General features: G+C 36.5%; 1 protein-coding gene across 1 annotated transcript in view; it reads left to right on the forward strand.

The window, feature by feature from the left end:
- castor1 (cytosolic arginine sensor for mTORC1 subunit 1) overlaps nucleotides 1-19,068 on the forward strand; it is a 35,332-nt gene extending 16,264 nt beyond the window's left edge. The window contains exons 3-9 of the mRNA XM_059337186.1: nucleotides 1,555-1,748; nucleotides 2,966-3,101; nucleotides 6,391-6,514; nucleotides 7,690-7,806; nucleotides 8,051-8,133; nucleotides 10,212-10,306; nucleotides 18,015-19,068. Of these exons, the coding sequence (XP_059193169.1) occupies nucleotides 1,555-1,748; nucleotides 2,966-3,101; nucleotides 6,391-6,514; nucleotides 7,690-7,806; nucleotides 8,051-8,133; nucleotides 10,212-10,306; nucleotides 18,015-18,086 (821 nt within the window). The 3' untranslated portion in view covers nucleotides 18,087-19,068. The remainder of the gene's footprint in view (nucleotides 1-1,554; nucleotides 1,749-2,965; nucleotides 3,102-6,390; nucleotides 6,515-7,689; nucleotides 7,807-8,050; nucleotides 8,134-10,211; nucleotides 10,307-18,014) is intronic.
- The last annotated feature ends 472 nt before the right edge of the window (nucleotides 19,069-19,540 follow it).

Here is a 19,540-nt window from a genome sequence, read left to right on the forward strand (position 1 = left end):
AAAATTACTTCTTGCAATTAATATTGGTCTGCTGTTCTTGCACTGATAAAAAAGAAATTACAGTAAGTGGTTATTTTTTATTTGCTTAAAACCTTTTGTATTCCTATGTATACTGTTAAACATGCATTTGAGCATGAAACAGTAGAAACAGTAGAAAGACAGCGGAGCACCTTCTCTCACAGGCTGCTCCAGCTCCGCTGTCATAGGGACAGATACAAAAAATCTTTCCTGCCACATGCCATCACACTGTACAATAACAAATAGTCTGGTTCATTACATACTGTCTATGCACTTTGTGTTTTTTATGCACACTGTTCATTGCACCTTATTTGTTTCATAGCACCAACGTTTTTATACTGTATATTCATATTTATTCTGCACTGGAATTCTATTCTACTCCTTCTTTAGACACTTTTTATTTTATTGTATTTTTATATTTTATTGCTTGAAGTATGCCTAGGTTGTTCTTTTTACTTAATTGTGTTGTCATTGTCTCTGTGTGTAATGCTGCTGCTACACTGTAATTTCCCACCTTGGGATAAATAAAATCTATCTATCTATCTATCTATCTATCTATCTATCTAATCTATCTAATCTATCTATCTAATCTATCTAATCTATCTAAATATGTTAAGTTACTGCAGTGTTAACATATTAAAAATTGTAGTTTCATCATATCTGGTGAAGTGCACGGTCCTATATGTGGCCCTGTGGTAGTGAACATGAAAAATTGTGGCCCCCTCCAGCATTTAAGTTGCCCATCCCTGTACTGTATCATCAACAAGTTTTGCACCTGCAGATAGAGCTCCTCCTCATGGGAACAGTTTGTTTTCTTATTAGTGCGGCAGTTGCACCATTATTCTTTTTTTGTTAGTATATTAATAAAAAGTTCTTTCTCTAAGTAAAAGGGGCACTTGAGCATTTCACTATTGTACTGGACTTGCAAGATACAGGTAAAAAAAATGGTGAAGCAAACATCAACATATACTGATTTTTTTAAGTCCCTACTGTGGGTCAAGTCCAAAAACACTGCAGCCTACATTTCCCATAAGCCACCTTGTAGAATATTTCATCAGACATCCCCTGCCTGTTAAATATACACAGCTTTCAAACTTAATTCCCCAACTTTATAATGCATGTGTTTTGTCGAATTTAATCATTTAACATGTTAAGCTGAACACAGTTTTCTAAAACTTCAGAAGGCTACAGAATACATTATGTAGCTTTATTCACGGGTTGAGTACGACTGACCTTGTAAGCCTGTGTAAAAATGTGCTAGAATGTACTTTTGAAACAGCATCTAAATTACTTTATTTTATATGTGATTAAGACCTGCTGCACATTTAATAGTCTTTGAAATTCATTTGAAACGATAACCTATATGTCCAAAAATAACTTCGTTTTTCAATTAATTTTAGCCTGTTTTTATCTTCTTTTACCTGCAAATGACAGAATCACCGCTAGTTTTGCATGCTACGCTACCATAAAGCCACTGACATTGAGCCTGTGCCCACTGACTCACTAACCAACTTTTCCTTTCTTGACCCCGCTCAGAGCTGCAGCCCTCAGAGCATCTCAAGGTAGAGAGCTCCATTTGGCTGCCGCTCAACGTGGTCTCCAATGGCAACGCCTCCAGCAGCTCACAGGCTGTCGGCGTGACAAAGATCGCCAAGTCGGTCATCGCCCCTCTGGCCCAGCAGCACGTCTCCGTCTTCATGCTCTCCACTTACCAGACCGACTTTATCCTGGTGAGTCCTGCTACTTTTTACTTTTTACACTGTAAATCAGAGATTCCTGGAGCAATTTTTCAAACTCTGTAAATGTATAAAAAGCTCTAATCTCACAGTGAAGCCTTTCACCTACTGAGCTCTGCCAGACAAAAGAAGCCACAGTGTCTGCATTTTGTCCACTCACCAATTTTGCAGTTAAGGAATTAATTCCCAACTGAGCTGAGGGCACTAAAAAGTTAGTTGATGTATTACATGTGAAAGTGTGAACTGGGCAAAAATAGATAACACCATGACAGATGTTTGTGTCAGCAAGTATATTAATGGTCGATGTTGGGTTTTTTAAACAAAGTATTCCTTTAACTCTATGGAGTCTGTGGCTATTTTGTCCATTTTTGAATCCTTCTCATCCTGCCTGTATACACTACTTAAAAAATGTTTAAATGCCATGTTGGAATTTTTTTTCAGCACAACCTCACCTATATGACCTAATAATAACAGATTTTTTTATTTTGATTTTCTGGATCAACATTTGGAACCAAAAAGAACATTTTGATCATTGTGTGTCTTTTTTTGGTAATTTCGTGTCTTTTTGTGTCTTTTTTGTTCATTTTGTGTCTTTTATTGTGTCTTTTTTTAGTTTTTTTGTGTCTTTTGTTGTGTGTTTTTTGTCATTTTGTGTATTTTTTAGTAATTTTGTCTTTTTGTGTCTTTTTTAGTTATTTTGTGTCTTTTTTTGGGTCATTTTGTGTGTTTTTTTTGTCATTTTGTGTATTTTTTTTGGTCATTTTGTGTATTTTTTAGTCCTTTAGTCTAACATAAAATGTGACTTTGAATCTTTTTTTTACTTTCAAAACACTATCATGCTCAATAAAGAATTTTAAATGTTGCAAATGTGAACAAAGGTTGCAAATCTAACGTATAAGAGGGTTACATCCAGTTCTATCATTTTATACTAAATATATTTGAGCTTGTCTCCAGTTTTACTTGGTATATCATCATCAAACTGAAACTGGCCTCATGGAGTTTACAGCCAGAACTTTAGAGGTAAATTTACAGTAGGGCTCCACGCTGCTTTGTTTTCTAGTCTGGATGTCATGAAGAAGTCTGGATTTGGAGCTTTTGGAGACTCCAGAGGGTTAAAGTGACTGAAACAACATGACATGTGCTGACGTTGTATGGCAAATAAAGCCATCCTTGACTATATGATATTTATGCTTGATGTATATTTTGTGCAGGTGAGAGAGAAAGACCTGTCTGTAGTCATCAGCACTCTGGAGGAGGAGTTCAATATCTACAAGGAGGTGGGAGGAGAGTCTGTCCCTATGCAGTGTCAGGACGTTTCCAACGGCTTCCAGAAGAACGGCAAAGAAGGTAGAGGTCCCAGTCCTGCTTAGGATGCTATCATCAGCTGGTCTCACAGGAGGAAGTTAAGATCCTCTAGCACCACCTGCAGGTTCTTTAAGCAAAGTGTGAAGACAGGAAGTGATCTTAAAACATATTGTGCATTCTAATACCCATACTACTATACTATTTATTATAATTGAGCATATATATAGATATATAATATACACACACACACACACGTATACACACACACACACACACACACACACACACATATATATATATATATATATATATATATATATATATATATATATATATATATATATATACATACACAGTACAGGCCAAAAGTTTGGACACACCTTCTCATTCAATGCGTTTTTCTTTATTTTCATGACTATTTACATTGTAGATTCTCACTGAAGGCATCAAAGGCATACTTTGAGGAATCTAAAATACAAGACATGTTTTCAGTTATTTCACACTTTTTTTGTTAAGTACATAATTCCACATGTGTTCATTAATAGTTTTGATGAATTTACAATGTAAATAGTCATGAAAATAAAGGAAACGCATTGAATGAGAAGGTGTGTCCAAACTTTTGGCCTGTACTGTGTGTGTGTGTGTGTGTATATATATATATATATATATATATATATATATATATATATATATATATTGCACCCTGTGAAGTACTTTGTGCCAATTGTATTGTATGCATACTGCATGCAACAGTACATACTTTGTTAGGGAGCTGGATTACATACTAAACAAAAAAGTGTTATTTGAAACACAGCTAGAGTCACAGGTCACAATTCATTTATGCGATGGAAACATGCATACAAGCAGCATTTTGATGTTAAATTGATCATATTTTTTCATGTTAAATCTAAACCTGGAGTGGAATAAAAAGTACAATATTTGCCTTTAAAATGTAGTGAAGTAGAAGTATAAAGTTGCATATGAGGAAATACTCAAGTCAAGTACAAGGACCTCAAAATTGTACTGAAGTACAGTATCGGATTAAATATACTTAGTTGCATTCCATCACTGTGCATAACTGGTTTTGCAGAAACTTGGGAAAAACATGAGTCATTTTTCTGCAGAAGTTGCTCTGGAACCCGAAGGTCTTCTAAAGTCAGAAATCAAACAACACAAGCGATGTTCTGTGTTATGCATTTTTATATATTACATACAGTATTAAATGTATATGTGCATGTCAGTTATTTAATTTTTACATCTGTCTTTCTGACACAATCGTGATAATCAAACTGTGTGTGCCTTTACGGAGAGTGAAATGAAATATGTATTTATAGCAGGAGGAACCTGCTGTTCAGGGACACCTGTTGTTCTTAACAAAGCCACGTTTAAACAAACATCGCGGTAAATGACATTACATGAAGAAACAATGCAAACAGGCTGGGTCCACAGTAGGTTTCAAACATAAAGGGACATTTGATCTGCATTGAATTCATGCATCCTTTACAGGAAGTTGTTTTTTTGATACAGCACCATGAAGAACAGAACATGCTGTACCAAGAGAGCACATCATGCTGAAAAATGTGTCACAAGCTTTCATATCTTTGCATCTCTTGGAGGCAGCTATCACCCAGCAGCCATGCTGTTTGGTTTTGTGGAATGCAAATGCTCTCTCTGTCTAACTGTGGGCACAATCGTGATCTAAATGCAGCGAACATTACTCAGGGTTCGTACGGGTGCTTGAAATCCTTGAAAATGCTTAAATTTAAATGTTGTATTTTCAAGGTTTAAAAGTGCTTGGATCTTTGGATAAAGTGCTTGTAAATGCTTGAAAATAGAATAGAATGCCTTTATTGTCACTATAGACATGTACAATGAGATTTGAGAGCTGACTCCAAAAAGCAATGCAACAATAAATAAAATATATGTAAAATATAAAAATATACTATTTATAAACATAAACATACATAGGCAAGTAAATTTAAGAAAAATACATACGATATAATGTAAACATAGGCAAGAAAGGGAGGTAAGGTGCACAGTCTTCAATTTAAATTTGCCAGAAGCAGATATGATGCTATGCAGTATTCATAGATATATTGCACAAATTATTGCACATTTCTAGGTATAGTATATTTAAAAAAGAAAGAGATATTTGAAACTGTATTTCTCTTGCAATCTGACTATATCCATCTATAGACTATAGATAATCACATGTTCAATGTAAAATATAATGAGTAGCCTATCTGAAATGAAGACGGTTCCTCCTAAAAGTGTAACACCATCACTGTTGGTATGGTTCAGTGAAATCTCCCCCTTTTAGTCTGTAAGTACTCATCTAAAACATGCGATTTAAAACAGGTGTAAGATACTGGAAAAGCTTGAAAGTCCTTGAAAAATGCTTGAATTTGACCACTGGGTGATTCTCATGAAGCCAGTCTAAGTTATGTCTGTGAAGATTATAAGGCAATACTTAATTAAACTAAATATATTTCACTTTTATATGAATCGACAATATAACAGAAATGAGGCACAATTCATTGTTTTGTGTTAAAATAATATTTTCTATATTTTTAAACATATTTTTGATTCACAATTTCATTACTGTAATGTGTCCAGATAAAAATGTCGTGGTTTCGAAACATAATGGTTTTTAACAATGTATAAAGAACAAAATCTGAATGAAAATTGATGAGAAAAAATGGTTAAATGTTACGGTAATGATAGAATTGTTTGCATTAAAATATGTGTATATTTTAATAAAATACATTTTGGTGATACCAGCTACCCTTGAGCAAGGGGGAAAGAAAAAAAAAACTTTTTTTATTTTTTTATTTATTTAAGAATGTGTTACGGTAATGAACTCAGCTCAAAGTGTCTCTAAAAATGTCAGAAAATACCTTAAAGTTCTTTAAAAAGATTATAAATTCATATTAAACAGTGACTTTAGATTGTATAGGTTATAAAGGGTCAAAGAAAATATGTATTCAATGTTCTTGGATTATTGCTATGAGCTGCACCATGTTCATGAGAATCACCCCACTGCTAAAGTGTACGAACCCTGATTACTGCAAGACTGAAGGAGAAGTTGGAAAACTTGGCAAGCATTTATAAATTAATAAAGTAATTTCCCTGATAGCCCCCCTCTATTATGGTAGTTATGATAAACACTGCTAACTGAACCTAGATTTTAGGCCAGTGAGTCAAATATATTATATAACATGGAAAACAGATGTCTAATCCAGTGAATACACGTCCATAAATCTGCAGCGAAACCAAAGAAAAATCCTCACAACTCCAATCTCACAATCTAACATTGTCCTCGCTCTTCCAGCCATCCTGCCTACAGTTCACCCGGTGCTGATCCCCCAGAACCAGTTCTGTGTCATGTCTCTGGACCCAGACACGCTGCCATCCATCGCCACCACGCTCATCGACGTCCTCTTTTATTCCAACAGGTGAGACACTTGCTCACACTGCTGCAATACCTCTGTGAAACACAAGGCGGCAGCACATGATGCAAACTAGACACCAGCTTGCTGGCTTTCTACAGCCACAGGTCAACATGTCACATCAGTTTAATGTGCACTGTGATTCATGTAAACTTGAATATTGTCACACTGTTAAAATAATCGCCTAAGTCCTTTTTTGTCCAAATTGTTTTTTTTGCCTAAATCATCTCCTCATACGTCCTCAGTTGATGAGATCATGTGATTTTACCCCTTCAAGATAATGGCCTATGTCAAGTGTGTGACTTAAGTGGATTTATCATGCCTAAGTCAAAATAAAATGTGACTTTGGCAATTTTTTGAACATGCCTTTGTGACTTAAGCAAGATATGGTAACACTTTATTTTGAAGGTGTCTACATAAGAGTGACATGAGCGTGTCATAAACATGACATGGGATGTGTCATGAACATTAATGACACTTTGAAGTAACATTAATGCTCATTATACTCATCATGTCATGTTTCTGACAGGCTTGTGTGACTCTTATGTAGACACCTTCAATGTTACAATGCAACATTATGGTATATAACAAATTTTACATAATTTGTCAAAACTTTAGAAAAAAATGGTTGTTTTAAGAATATGTTCTGCTCAATATTGACGAAATGTTCAAAATGAAGAAATACTCCGCTTAAATACACTAGTTGGAAAAAGTTTAATATTCTTTAAAAAAAAAAAAATTTGTGGTTACACCATTTGACATCTTGCCAACCCTTATTTGTCACTGACCCACGTATTCGAAGAAATATGTAATTTACCACAGCTGGGGCGTCCCGGTGGCTCACACTGGTAGAGCGCCTACCATTAAGGCTGAGTCATTGCTGCGGCGGAGCCGGGTTCGAATCCGGCCTGTGCTCCCTTTGCCGCATGTCCTCCCCTCTGTCACCCCCTTTCTATCTGTCACTTTCAATAAAGCATGAAAATTACCAAAAAAATATTCTTAAAAAAAAACTTTTTTACCACAGCTGTAAGATGCTGGAAAAGCTTGAAAATGGACCTCGAAAGTGCTTAAAAAGTGCTTGAATTTGACTTTGGAAAATGTGTACGAACTCTGTGTGTGACTTCATGTATTATAAATCAACCTCTACCTCTTCCACTTCTCTAATGTCTTTTTCTTGGTAGTCCTAAAGAGGACACACAGTCGTCCCCCAGCCAGGACCTGGACTGCATCAAGTTCTTCTCCTTCTCCCTCATCGACGGCTACATCTCTCTGGTGATGGACACGGAGGCCCAGAGACAGTAAGAATCCATGACTACTCTATAATGACCCTCTGTTGCGTAATACAGGCCTTACTACAGAAATTTACCACAGTTTACTCAGTGCCCTTTTATTTGTTGTGTCACTGCTTTGCGGGCGCAGCAGTGTCTGCTTTTGCAAGCTTTTATCTGGTTCTTGCTCTAAGAGGGTATTCCCCTGTCCATCTCTGAAGTGCTCTTGTGTAGGCTTGGTAGAAATCAGTGTTTGATCTTTTTTTTTCTGTAGGTTTCCTGCAGATCTTCTCTTCACCAGCTCCTCCGGGGAGCTGTGGAGAATGGTTCGTATCGGGGGCCAACCGCTGGGCTTCGGTAAGACCACTGAGAATTGAGTAACTTCCCCTCTGCACAGCTTAGAGCACATCAGTCATATGATCTGGCTCAGTTTCCCCAGCTGGGACTGATCCGATTATGTTGGTGTCTGACTGCTGTCATAACACAGATCAGAAATCTTTCAGGTTATACAAATTCTGTCCACTTATGTAAAAAAAATCCATACCTATCACACATAGCAAGCTATTGACTGTTGTGGCGGCTTAGTCTGCATTTTTTTTTTTTTTCTTCTAGTGTGACCCCTCTTACTTGCGCGGGTGCCTCAAGGGTCTATTCTAGGCCCTTTACTGTTCACACTGTACATGTTGCCCCTTGGATCCATTCTCCACAAACATAATGTGTCTTTTCATTGTTACGCTGATGATGTTCAGATTTATCTCCCCTTACAAATGCACTGTAAAGACTCTGTACAAACTCTACTTGCCTGTATAACTGACATCGAGACTAAATCTAAATGACAGCAAGACAGAAGTCATTGTGTTTGGGCGTCATAAACATTACAGCGACTGTGCTGATGCTCTGCCCCCCTCACTGGGTTCAAAAAACTGCTCAGTCATTAAGAGTCTTGGTGTCTCTTTCAACAGTGATTTCAAATTTGACAGGCCAATTGGCTACGTGGTCAAAAGTGCCTTTTTCCAGCTGCAACGTCTGGCCAGGGAAAAACCGTACCTCTCTCCTAGTGACGTTGAGAGGCTATTCATGCTTTCATTTCCACAAAACTGGATTTTTGCAACTCATCGTATGTAGGTTTAGACCAGAGCTCATTGCGACGCCTACAACTTGTGCAAAATGCTGCAGAAAGGGGAACACTTATCCCCAGTTCTGGCCTCTCTGCACTGGCTTCCTGTCCGTTGCAGAATTGATTTTAACATCCTGATGTTTGTTTTTAAAATTTTAAACGGATTGGCTCCAGCGTATTTAGCTGAACTCATACATGTCCATAGACCGACCAGAGCTCTGAGGTCTAAATGAGTCCTACCTGGATGTGCCTAAATGCAGGTAAAAACTAAAGGCCATTGATCTTTTGCAGTGGCTCCTCTAAGCTGTGGAACAGTTAACTGCTGCATGTCCAGAGACTTTGGACATTTTTAAATCTTCTCTTAAAACTAGTTTTTTCTCCCAGGCTTTCGAACCTGTGTGAGAAGAAAGTTGTTTCTGTGTGCTGCATTGTACATCTCATATCATATATTACTGGATGAAATTGTCTTTTTTAATTTTATCTTTGAGTTTATTGTTATTCATTTATGCATCTTTTGGATTTTTTGTTGTTATTCATTTATGTAAAGCACCTTGGTCAACCTTGGTTGTGTATAAGGTGCTCTAGAAATAAATGTGACCTTGATATAAAACAGTGATAAAAGGCATATAGTAGACTGCTCAATGAACAAATGGAAAGGGTTGGGGGGGACAGCTATGCTATGTCAATGAAAGCAATTTGGCTTCATATCACAGGTTTTATTTATCTGCTATTATTGTATTATCACAATAATATAGCCTGGCATAGCCAGACGGCAGATCTGTTTAGTTTCCAGGCTAGAAATGATACAAAATAATATAAATGTGCATGCCTATAAATTCCTGTAAGCATGTCTGTGTGTAATAATACACCTAAAATATGTTTAATCAGCTTTAATTTTTACCAAATGTAATGGCAGGTGTTTTTATCTTCATATTTTGTTTCCCTTACTGTTGCTGCAGATGAGATTTTTTTTTTTAAAAATGTACAAAGTGTTAGTTTTACCTTGCTGTGATTTGCCATTTTTTAAAATAATTTTTAGTTTGTATGAGATTGTGTAGTTTCTGTTTAAATATGTGAATTAGTGCCACTTCTATTGTCTTGTGTTTTTAGTTCTACACTCTGGCTAAATCTCTTGTACTTACAGTTTAAATTTACATGCATGTTGACCTTTTAATTAACAGAACAGACTTAATACAAAGTCACAAGAAAAAGAGGTTCTATATAATCAGGAACTCTATGCAGTTAAGTATCTTACATTTAGCTTAATAACACTTGTTTATGATTGTGTTACTGATATCACCACTTTCTCTGTTTTTAGATGAATGTGGTATAGTCGCTCAGATATCGCAGCCTCTGGCTGACAGCGACATCTCTGCCTATTACATAAGCACCTTCAGCTTCGACCATGCTCTGGTGAGTTCAACATGTTCACGTCATTCATGTTAACACATTGTTGTCATAGATGTCAAAACTTTGATGAATATATGACTCAAAAGTGATAACTCTTAGCTCAGATATTTAAAGATTTCAGGTTTGGTTCTTGTTTCTTAATGTGGGAGACGTAGACAGATAAAGACAAGAATATGTGACATTACCCAGCATTCCTGTGCGTTTTAATCATGAGGAATGCTGACGGAAAATCCATTTCAGGATGTTTTCACTGATCCAAGAGTGTCTGAATATAAGCTCTTATGTTTGGAAGATTAAACAAATTATTCTGCAAGTATGTAATATGTTGCACATTTGTATTTGTTCGTCAGCAAACATAACAAACACAGATATCTTAACCTGACCAAAAGAAGTTGAGAAATTTTTTTAAGCAGATGTCAATTTCTCCTTGAAATCTCCATCCATTTTCCTCCGCTTATCCAGGGCCGGGTCGCGGGGGCAGCTGATATTTTAAAAAATGTGTAAATGTTTTGTTTTAGATTTTTAAAGATGCATTTAATTGACATTATTTATACATTAATAACTGGCCATATTCACGTCATTAATACGCAACCTCCATTGTTGTCATAGATGTCAAAACTTTGATGAATATATGACTCAAAAATGATTACTCTTAGCTCAGATATTTAACAATATCAGGTTTGGTTCTTGTTTTTTAACGTGGGAGATGTAGACAGATAAAGACAAGAATATGTGACATTACCAAGCATTCCTGTGCGTTTTAATCATGAGGAATGCTGACAGCAAATCTATTTCAGGGTGTTTTCACTGATCCAAGAGTGTCTGAATGTAAGCTCTTATGATTGGAAAATGAATCAAATGATTCTGCAAGTATATCATTTTTAAAAAATCTTATAATGCACATGTGTATTTGTTCGTCAGCAACATAAAATTAGGGATGGGTACCTTTCACATTTGAACCGATACGGTACCGATACCCGGTACCAGGGAATCGGTACCGGTACTCAACGGTACCAATTTTCGGTACTTTTGCGTTTGTTTATGGGGTAATAAATGTTAATTTGTTTAATAATAAAATCTATTTTTTTCAATTCAACATATTTATTTCTCAAAATATAAACTTTAAAAAATATATCAAAACAATATAAAATCCAGGATGAGCAGTGCTTTATTGTTGAGCGAACGTGCATTTTGTAACATGAAGGTTGCAGTGTTATCAAAGAATGCAGAGGAGCGCTCTCAGGTGGCAAGTGCACGGAGGAGAAAAAAAAAAAAAGGTTGCAAGTGCACGTGTGATTTGTTGTGATGACGTCGTAGCTGTGCGGCGCAGCACCGGTCAGACAGTATTGTGGGCATAGCATGGTTGGAATAAACAAAGTTGAGTTGGGCTGCTCTGTGAACATATCGAGGATGACGCGGGAGTCCGAGGGATTTAATTTCAGCGAGGCAGTTTGGAGTAAATTGGCAGGTAATATTCCTGAGTTGAAGAGCGGAGTATTAGCGGAGGACCAGAGATGCAGCTGCTAGCTGTTAATGACTGGTCTACAGAAGAATGGAGAGAGCAAACGGAGTAAGGCCAAGCCCGGGTAGAGACATTGGAGAGATAGCAGCTGGCGGCTAGCAGGCCTAGAGTCGGCTGTTCGTCTCTGCGCCGGGTTGGAAGAGGGCAGCTAGTGGCTAGTGGCCGCGGTGAGCAGACAAGACCAGAGGAGGAGGTAAAGAAAAAAAGAAAAAATAGTGCGATCGTCAGCACGCTTGTTAATCAAAGACGTTAAATGAAAACAGGTTGAAATCAATGATCAGTTTAAAGTTAACGCCGTTAAGGTACCGAAACATGGTACCGTTTGAATTTACATGAATCGGTACCTATAAAAGTACCGAATTCGGTACCCATCCCTACATAAAATCATTGCACACAGATATCTTAACGTGACCAAAAAAAGTTGAGAATTTTTTTAAGCAGATGTCAATTTCTCCTTGAAATCTCCATCCATTTTCCTCTGCTTATCCGGGGCCGGGTCGCGGGGGCAGCTGATATTTTAAAAAGTGTGTAAATGTTTTGTTTTAGGTTTTTAAAGATGCATTTAATTGACATTATTTATACATTAATAACTGGCCATATTCACGTCATTAATACGCAACCCCCATTGTTTTCATTGATGTCAAAACTTTGATAAATATATGACTCAAAAGTGATAACTCTTAGCTCAGATATTTAGCAATGTCAGGTTTGGTTCTTGTTTCTTAATGTGGGAGACGTAGACAGATAAAGACAAGAATATGTGACATTACCCAGCATTCCTGTGCGTTTTAATCATGAGGAATGCTGACGGCAAATCCATTTCAGGGTGTTTTCACTGATCCAAGAGTGTCTGAATATAAGCTCTGATGTTTGGAAAATGAATCAAATGATTCTGCAAGTATATCATTTTTTAAAAATCTTATAATGCACATGTGTATTTGTTCGTCAGCAAACATAAAATCATTGCACACAGATATCTTAACCTGACCAAAAAAAAGTTGAGAATTTTTTTAAGCAGATGTCAATTTCTCCTTGAAATCTCCATTCATTGTCCTCCGCTTATACGGGGCCGGGTCGCGGGGGCAGCTGATATTTTAAAAAGTGTGTAAATGTTTTGTTTAGGTTTTTAAAGATGCATTACATTGACATTGTTTGTACATTAATAACTGGCCATATTCACATCATTAATACACAACCCCCATTGTTGTCATAGATGTCAAAACTTTGATGAATATATGACTCAAAAATGATTACTCTTAGCTCAGATATTTAACAATATCAGGTTTGGTTCTTGTTTCTTAATGTGGGAGACGTAGACAGATAAAGACAAGAATATGTCACATTACTCAGCATTTCTGTGCGTTTTAATCATGAGGAATGCTGACGGCAAATCCATTTCAGGATGTTTTCACTGATTCAAGAGTGTCTAAATATAAGCTCTTATGTTTTGAAAATTAAACAAATTATTCTGCAAGTATATAATATGTTGCACATTTGTATTTGTTCGTCAGCAAACATAAAATCATATTAGCAGATGTCAATTTGTCCTTGAAATCTGATATTTTAAAAAATGTGTAAATGTTTTGTTTAGGTTTTTAAAGATGCATTTAATTGACATTATTTGTACATTAATAACTGGCCATATTCACGTCATTAACATGCAACCCCTATTATTGTCATAGATGTTAAAATATATGACTCAAAAGTGATTACTCTTAGCTCAGATCTGATATTCAAAAAATGCTTAAATGTTTTGTTTCTGTTTTTAAAGATGCATTCAATCGGCATTATTTGTGCATTATTAACTGCCCTTTACTATCTGTATGGAATGTAGAATATTTATTGAAAGGTTTATCAATCAAGAATTCTTCTAGATATTATTATTAGTCATGTTAGGGTACATTTTTATGCATCTTGCAATGTAAAAAAAACCCCAACATTTCAGCCTAAAGCACTTTAGGAAACTGGTATATGCTATATGTATATGTTAAACAGTGTGGTTTGTAAATTTCTCAATATTGACGCTGAAACCTCCCACGGTTGCTGCGTAGGTTTCACATCTGAGTATTGATCTTGTTTCCCTCCTTGCCACACGTTGGTTGTCTGCCAAGTCACCATCTCCTGCCACCAAGATTATCTCAGGAATTACCAAGAAATCTTTATCTGGATTTCTTGTTTGCCATTTCCTAGAAACTTATCGCAGAGTGTCTGTCACCGGGTGAATCAGCACACATTGGCATAGACTCACTGGCACTGTCTCTTTACAGTCACTTCACCCTAACCATAAATTAATTTGCGAGTTAGTTTGAGTGTTTTTCCCAAATCCAATAAGGTTTCATCGACTGAACCACATAAAACCACAAATGTGTACTGATGATCAGTCTTGGAATGTAACAATTTTATGGTACTTTACTTGAATATTCCCACAAATGTAACTTTATGGTACTTTTTACTTTCACTGCCACCTTAAGTTACTGTTCAGGTTGAGATTTAACATGAAAAAAACATGATCAATTTAAAGCATAGGTGTCAAACTTGCGGCCCGCGGGCCAATTGCGGCCCTCGTGATGATATTTTGTGGCCCTCACCTTGATATGAAAGTTTATTGTGAGTTTTATATGAATGGCACTTTACCATGTTGTGTGTGGAAGGTCCCTTTATTGCTCCAGCTGGAGCTTTGTTTCACTTGTTTCTATGACGACGTTAACAAAAAGAAAGGCAGCTGCTACCGGACCGTTTATTATCTGCCGTGTTGTTGTTACCAGAAGAAGTAGAAATGTTATGTAATGTAATTTTGTGGGTTTTTTAAATAATTTTGTGTCTATTTAAAATAATTTTGTCTTTTTTTAGTAATGTTGTCTTTTTTTTGTCATTTTTTGTCTTTGTTTTGTGGTAATTTTGTTTCATTTTCTAATCATTTTGTGCATTTTTTGGGTCATTTTGTGTCTTTTTCTTGGTCATTTTGTGTCTTTTTTTTTTTTTTAGTAATTTTGTGTCTTCTTTTGGTCATTTTGTGTCTTTTTTTTGGTTGTAATTTTGTGTCTTTTTTTTGGTCATTTTGATACTGCCTCCAGCGGCCCCTAGGTAATTTGAGTTTGAGACCCCTGATTTAAAGTGATTACACATGTTCATAAATAAAACCACATTAAGGCAAGGCAAGGCCAGGCAAGTTTATTTGTATAGCACAATTCAACACAAGGTAATTCAAAGTGCTTTACATACACATTAAAAACAGCAAGACACAATTGAAAACAGTAAAAACAGTCAATTAAAACAGGGAAATAGAAATAAAAATATAGATAGGATTAAACAAGTATTTTAAAATGTTTTTTAGAAATCAAAAGCTTGTTTAAAACTAAAATGTTATTATTTATTTGGCAAATAACAAACTGAATTAACATTTTTATTCCAAAATTTGAGCTGGCTCACTGGGCTTCTCTGAGTCTGGCGAAGTCTGTTCAGGGATGCAAGTAACTATAATTTGACATCTTAATCAAGAAATAATAATATGTGCTTTACAATATTTACAGGGTTTCTTTTATAAAACAGCAAATTAAAAAATCCATTTTCAGTTTCAAAATACAGTTTGTTAGTTATTCTCATTTTATTTTTATTTCAGTTAACGGACATGTTTTTTCAATTCTAGTTTTCGTTATTTCATTAGTTAAGTTAACTATAATAACCTGGGATATAAACATATCTTCCACCACTGCTGATGATGAATTAGATTATTGCTTAAAAGCGTGTATCTTTCTGCTCTCCCTCCTTTGCATCACTATGAGAAGTATTCATACAACTTTCTAGTCTGACATAGTTGGGCTGTTCAGCCTAGTCACCAAATACTGACCAAAGGTGGACAACATGAATCTTTGGGTATTCCAAGTGTATTCACTGGTTACACACCTTCCTGCAGAGTGATGAGTGTGTAAGTTACTTTCACAGCTTCATTGTGAAATCATTGAGCTCAACATAACCGCCAAGTGTTTTTTTTAGTCACTGAAGGTTGTTGCACTTAAAGATTGTCACGGATTTCTGTTTTTACCGGAACCCTGTTACCATGAGTGGGATCAATGCTAAACCACAATCTGGTCTATTAATAACATAGATTAAATTTAAACTAGCTGTGGCGTCACAGTCGCCTCCGTTTTGGCACTTCTTGGTAAATATATGCAATCACAGGAAGTTGTCTCAGAAAGGACGGTTGGAAAGCTTCCACATATACATTAGACCCTTTTAATCACTCGCAGCAGTTCAAGTCTATGCAATGTCATTGGAAACTGTAGAGGAAATTGTGTTTGTTTAAAATTGCAGCTTTTTTTCCCTCAAATTCGCCACATTATAGTTGGTAATACCTGCTGAGATCATTACTCTGGCTTCTAGTACATTTTAGAACTGATTTTAAAATTCAAATGCTTGTTAGATCAGATTAGATTAGATTAGATTTATTTGTCATTGCACAAAAATAGAACGAAATGCACTCACGTACTGGACTCATAAAAAAAAAAAGCATAATAGTAAATAAGATACAACTCAGTGCCATTGTATGCATTAAAACAGTAGTGTAAATATATAAAGTGCAGAGCATTGTGTTAGGTGTGGATGTCCCTGATTAGTGCTGTAGGACCAGTGGGTTTGATTTCAGCTCTGAGTTGAGTACGGTATAGGGCAGTTCGTGGCCTAGAGGTTAGGAATCGGGCTTGTAGCCGGTTCGAATCCCGGTACTGACAGGTCTAGGACTGAAGTGCCCTTGAGCAAGGCACCTAACCCCCCTGCACAGCTCCCCGGGCGCAGTAATGTGCTGCCCACTACACCTTGCATGGTGTGTTCACTTGTGTGTAAAAAAGGATGGGTTAAATGCAGAGGTTAAATTTCCCCATTGTGGGATTAATAAAGTAATCTTCTTCTTCTATAATGTTTGTGGCATCAACTTCCATGGTAGGCCTTGTGCAGCACAATGTGCTGTCACCTGGAATTAGTTATACGTAATCAATCACGTTTTGGTTGCTTGATGTTTGCTAATGATATCAGCCAGTTGATTTGTTAATCTGTTGCCTTGTAGCTTACTTTCATCATCCTTAGTTCCATCATCCTTATAACGCTAACTTCTTGTAAAGAGGAAGAATGAAAGTCATTTGGAAATCTCTTGTAGTTGCAATTTCAAATAGTGGCGGATATCTCCTTATATGGAACAAGATCATCTGACGGAACGTGTACATATGGGATGATGGGAGGTCACAGTCTGGCTTGTTGTTCTGTGAATTAGTCACTGAAATAATCACATCAATTTATCTTCAAAGGAAGTCAATGGGAAATTCCAGTTAATTGCAATGAATAAATTCATTTCATGAACACACTATGTATGTCATCAGGGTTTGAATTTCAGTTCAGTTTTAACAAAGTCTATTAATCTAGCCCTTGATCACAGCCTTATTGTTTCACAGGCAAGAAAAAACATACAACTGATACTGATAAAAAAAAATGTAATGAACATCGACAGAGATCAGAAAAAGTTAAATCTCTTCCTCGTGCTAGTAGGTCCCCAAGGGAAGTTACATAATACTAATCTAATCTTCCAACTTTGTTGTATATTTAATTGTATTGCGTTGCGTATCATTTTCCACTTGTCTCACTGTGACAATAATATTAGTTTTGGGTTTGTATTGTGCCATTGAAAAAACAATTGGACTTTACATATGGGATGCCACAAGGCTCAATTCTAGGTCTTCTACGTTATTAAATTATGCTGGCTGGTAGGTACTTTCAGGTCACTGTTTTGGTTTTTATGGCAACAACTTTACAGTTCTGGTTCATGCTCGCAGCTCTTTTTGACTTTGTTTAGACCCAACATGCAGCTGTTTTAATAGTTACAGCTCTGAAACCTACTGTACACTACCTGCCCAACATCCGGACAAAGTAAGCAACTACCTGGTGAACAGAAGCCTGTAGTAGCTGAGAAAAACAAGCCTGTAGTAGCTGAAAATGTTTTTCTCAGGAGTTGGTAGGGACGGACTTAAAAAGAGAGTAAAAAGTAAGAAAAGTCTTATTGTGTTCCACATCTGTTGGACATGGTAATAAGCCATGTTATATGAAACTGTTAATATTTTGCATTTACAGCTTATTCTGCTGTCCCAAACTGGCCAAAAAAAAATCGTCTAACGCTGCTTTTAACTTTCTTTGACTATTTTCTAGGTCCCTGAGGAGGACATCGTGAGCGTGACGGGCATGCTCCAGCATCAGAGGAAAGAACCAGCTGCGAGCTGATTTCTGAAGTCTCGTCTGAGCTGGATGATCCTGGCTCAATGTGCCGCCCCCTAACTCCAGCTCCAGTGGCCAAGGGTGGCAGGCCAGCAGGAAAAGAGGCTAACCCTGTGCCTAGACTAGCACTGCATCGCCAGCAGTATTAACTACTACGAACTTGCCATGAACACCAGAAGCGCTTCTCTACGGTGTGCATATACAGTTTGTCTGTGAGGCCTCCTGTCTTACCTTATGCACATCAAAATGCACAATCACTCCTAAACACACACATATCCACACAGACACACACACACTTGCACATCCACAAGCACAAAGTCAGACATTTGATAGACTCTCTTTCTCTAATGTAGGACTGGAGATTGCGTGGTCTGAAGTTAAATTGTTCATAATATTATTTTGATGCAGACAGAAGAACACGGTCATACATTTTACCAGTGTTGCAAACACCGGTAACTTAGTCTTCCAGTAATGTTTATGTCATAATGCCATGTGTCTAAACAACCTTATTATATTTTAAATGAAAGGCCATTTGCAAAGAATTGCAGTTTTCTTTTTTGTGAAACTAAAAGCGTGAAACTTAAACGCAAGGCAGTTGTGAGAATGTTGATCTGAATCATTTCCATGCAAAAGAAAAAACAGAATTTCTATTTTTTTGACAACAGAGCTCACTTGTTTTGGTTTGAGAAGAATGTGCAGGTAGTTCTTGTATATTAAAACTACTACAAATGCTGTCAAGCAGGACGGTAGGCTTGGTCAGTGTTTTTTTTTTTTAAGAGGTCAGCATTTCTTAACTGTAGTATTACCCAAGGTCAATAACACTATGTCTTATTTTTTGTTTTGTTTTTTGTTATTTGCACAATAAACTTTTAATTTAGCTATCACTTAGGTGTTTTCTTTGGTACAATTTTTGTACAATTTGAAGTAAAAGTATTCTGTAAACATTTGTAATTTTTGTGCTGCTTCAATAAAAGTATTCAAATAGGTATTATTGGTTAATTGGGCAATTATTGGCGTGATAAAGTTGAACTGTTTAGACATAAATGTTTATAACACAAGTGCATGTTGCAAAAAAATACTGACCACATGCCAGACAGGTTATATCATAACACCTGTCATGAATCACTTGAATCACATGAGTCAAATATGTATGCATAATAAGTAAGAAAATGACTTCCATTTCTATATAAACTGAAAAAAGTGTGGTGATTAACTAACCATTTTTATTTCACAGATTATTTATTTATTGCATTACAGTGTTTCCCACAGACCAGGTAGCAATGTGTGGTGCTCCACTGACACCTGTGGGTGAATCAAGTGTCACAGTGTGGTGGAGTCGGTCATCGGGTGGATGCAGCGGGCGGCGTTCAACACTTTCTGAAGCTGCCACATGAAAAAACCTGTTTCTATTGTTCTTCAGAGTCTCCTGCTGAGACCACTATAAAGCTACAGCATTTCAG

Source organism: Centropristis striata, chromosome 7, assembly GCF_030273125.1.
Source record: "Centropristis striata isolate RG_2023a ecotype Rhode Island chromosome 7, C.striata_1.0, whole genome shotgun sequence".
Classification (NCBI taxonomy): Eukaryota; Metazoa; Chordata; class Actinopteri; order Perciformes; family Serranidae; genus Centropristis; species Centropristis striata.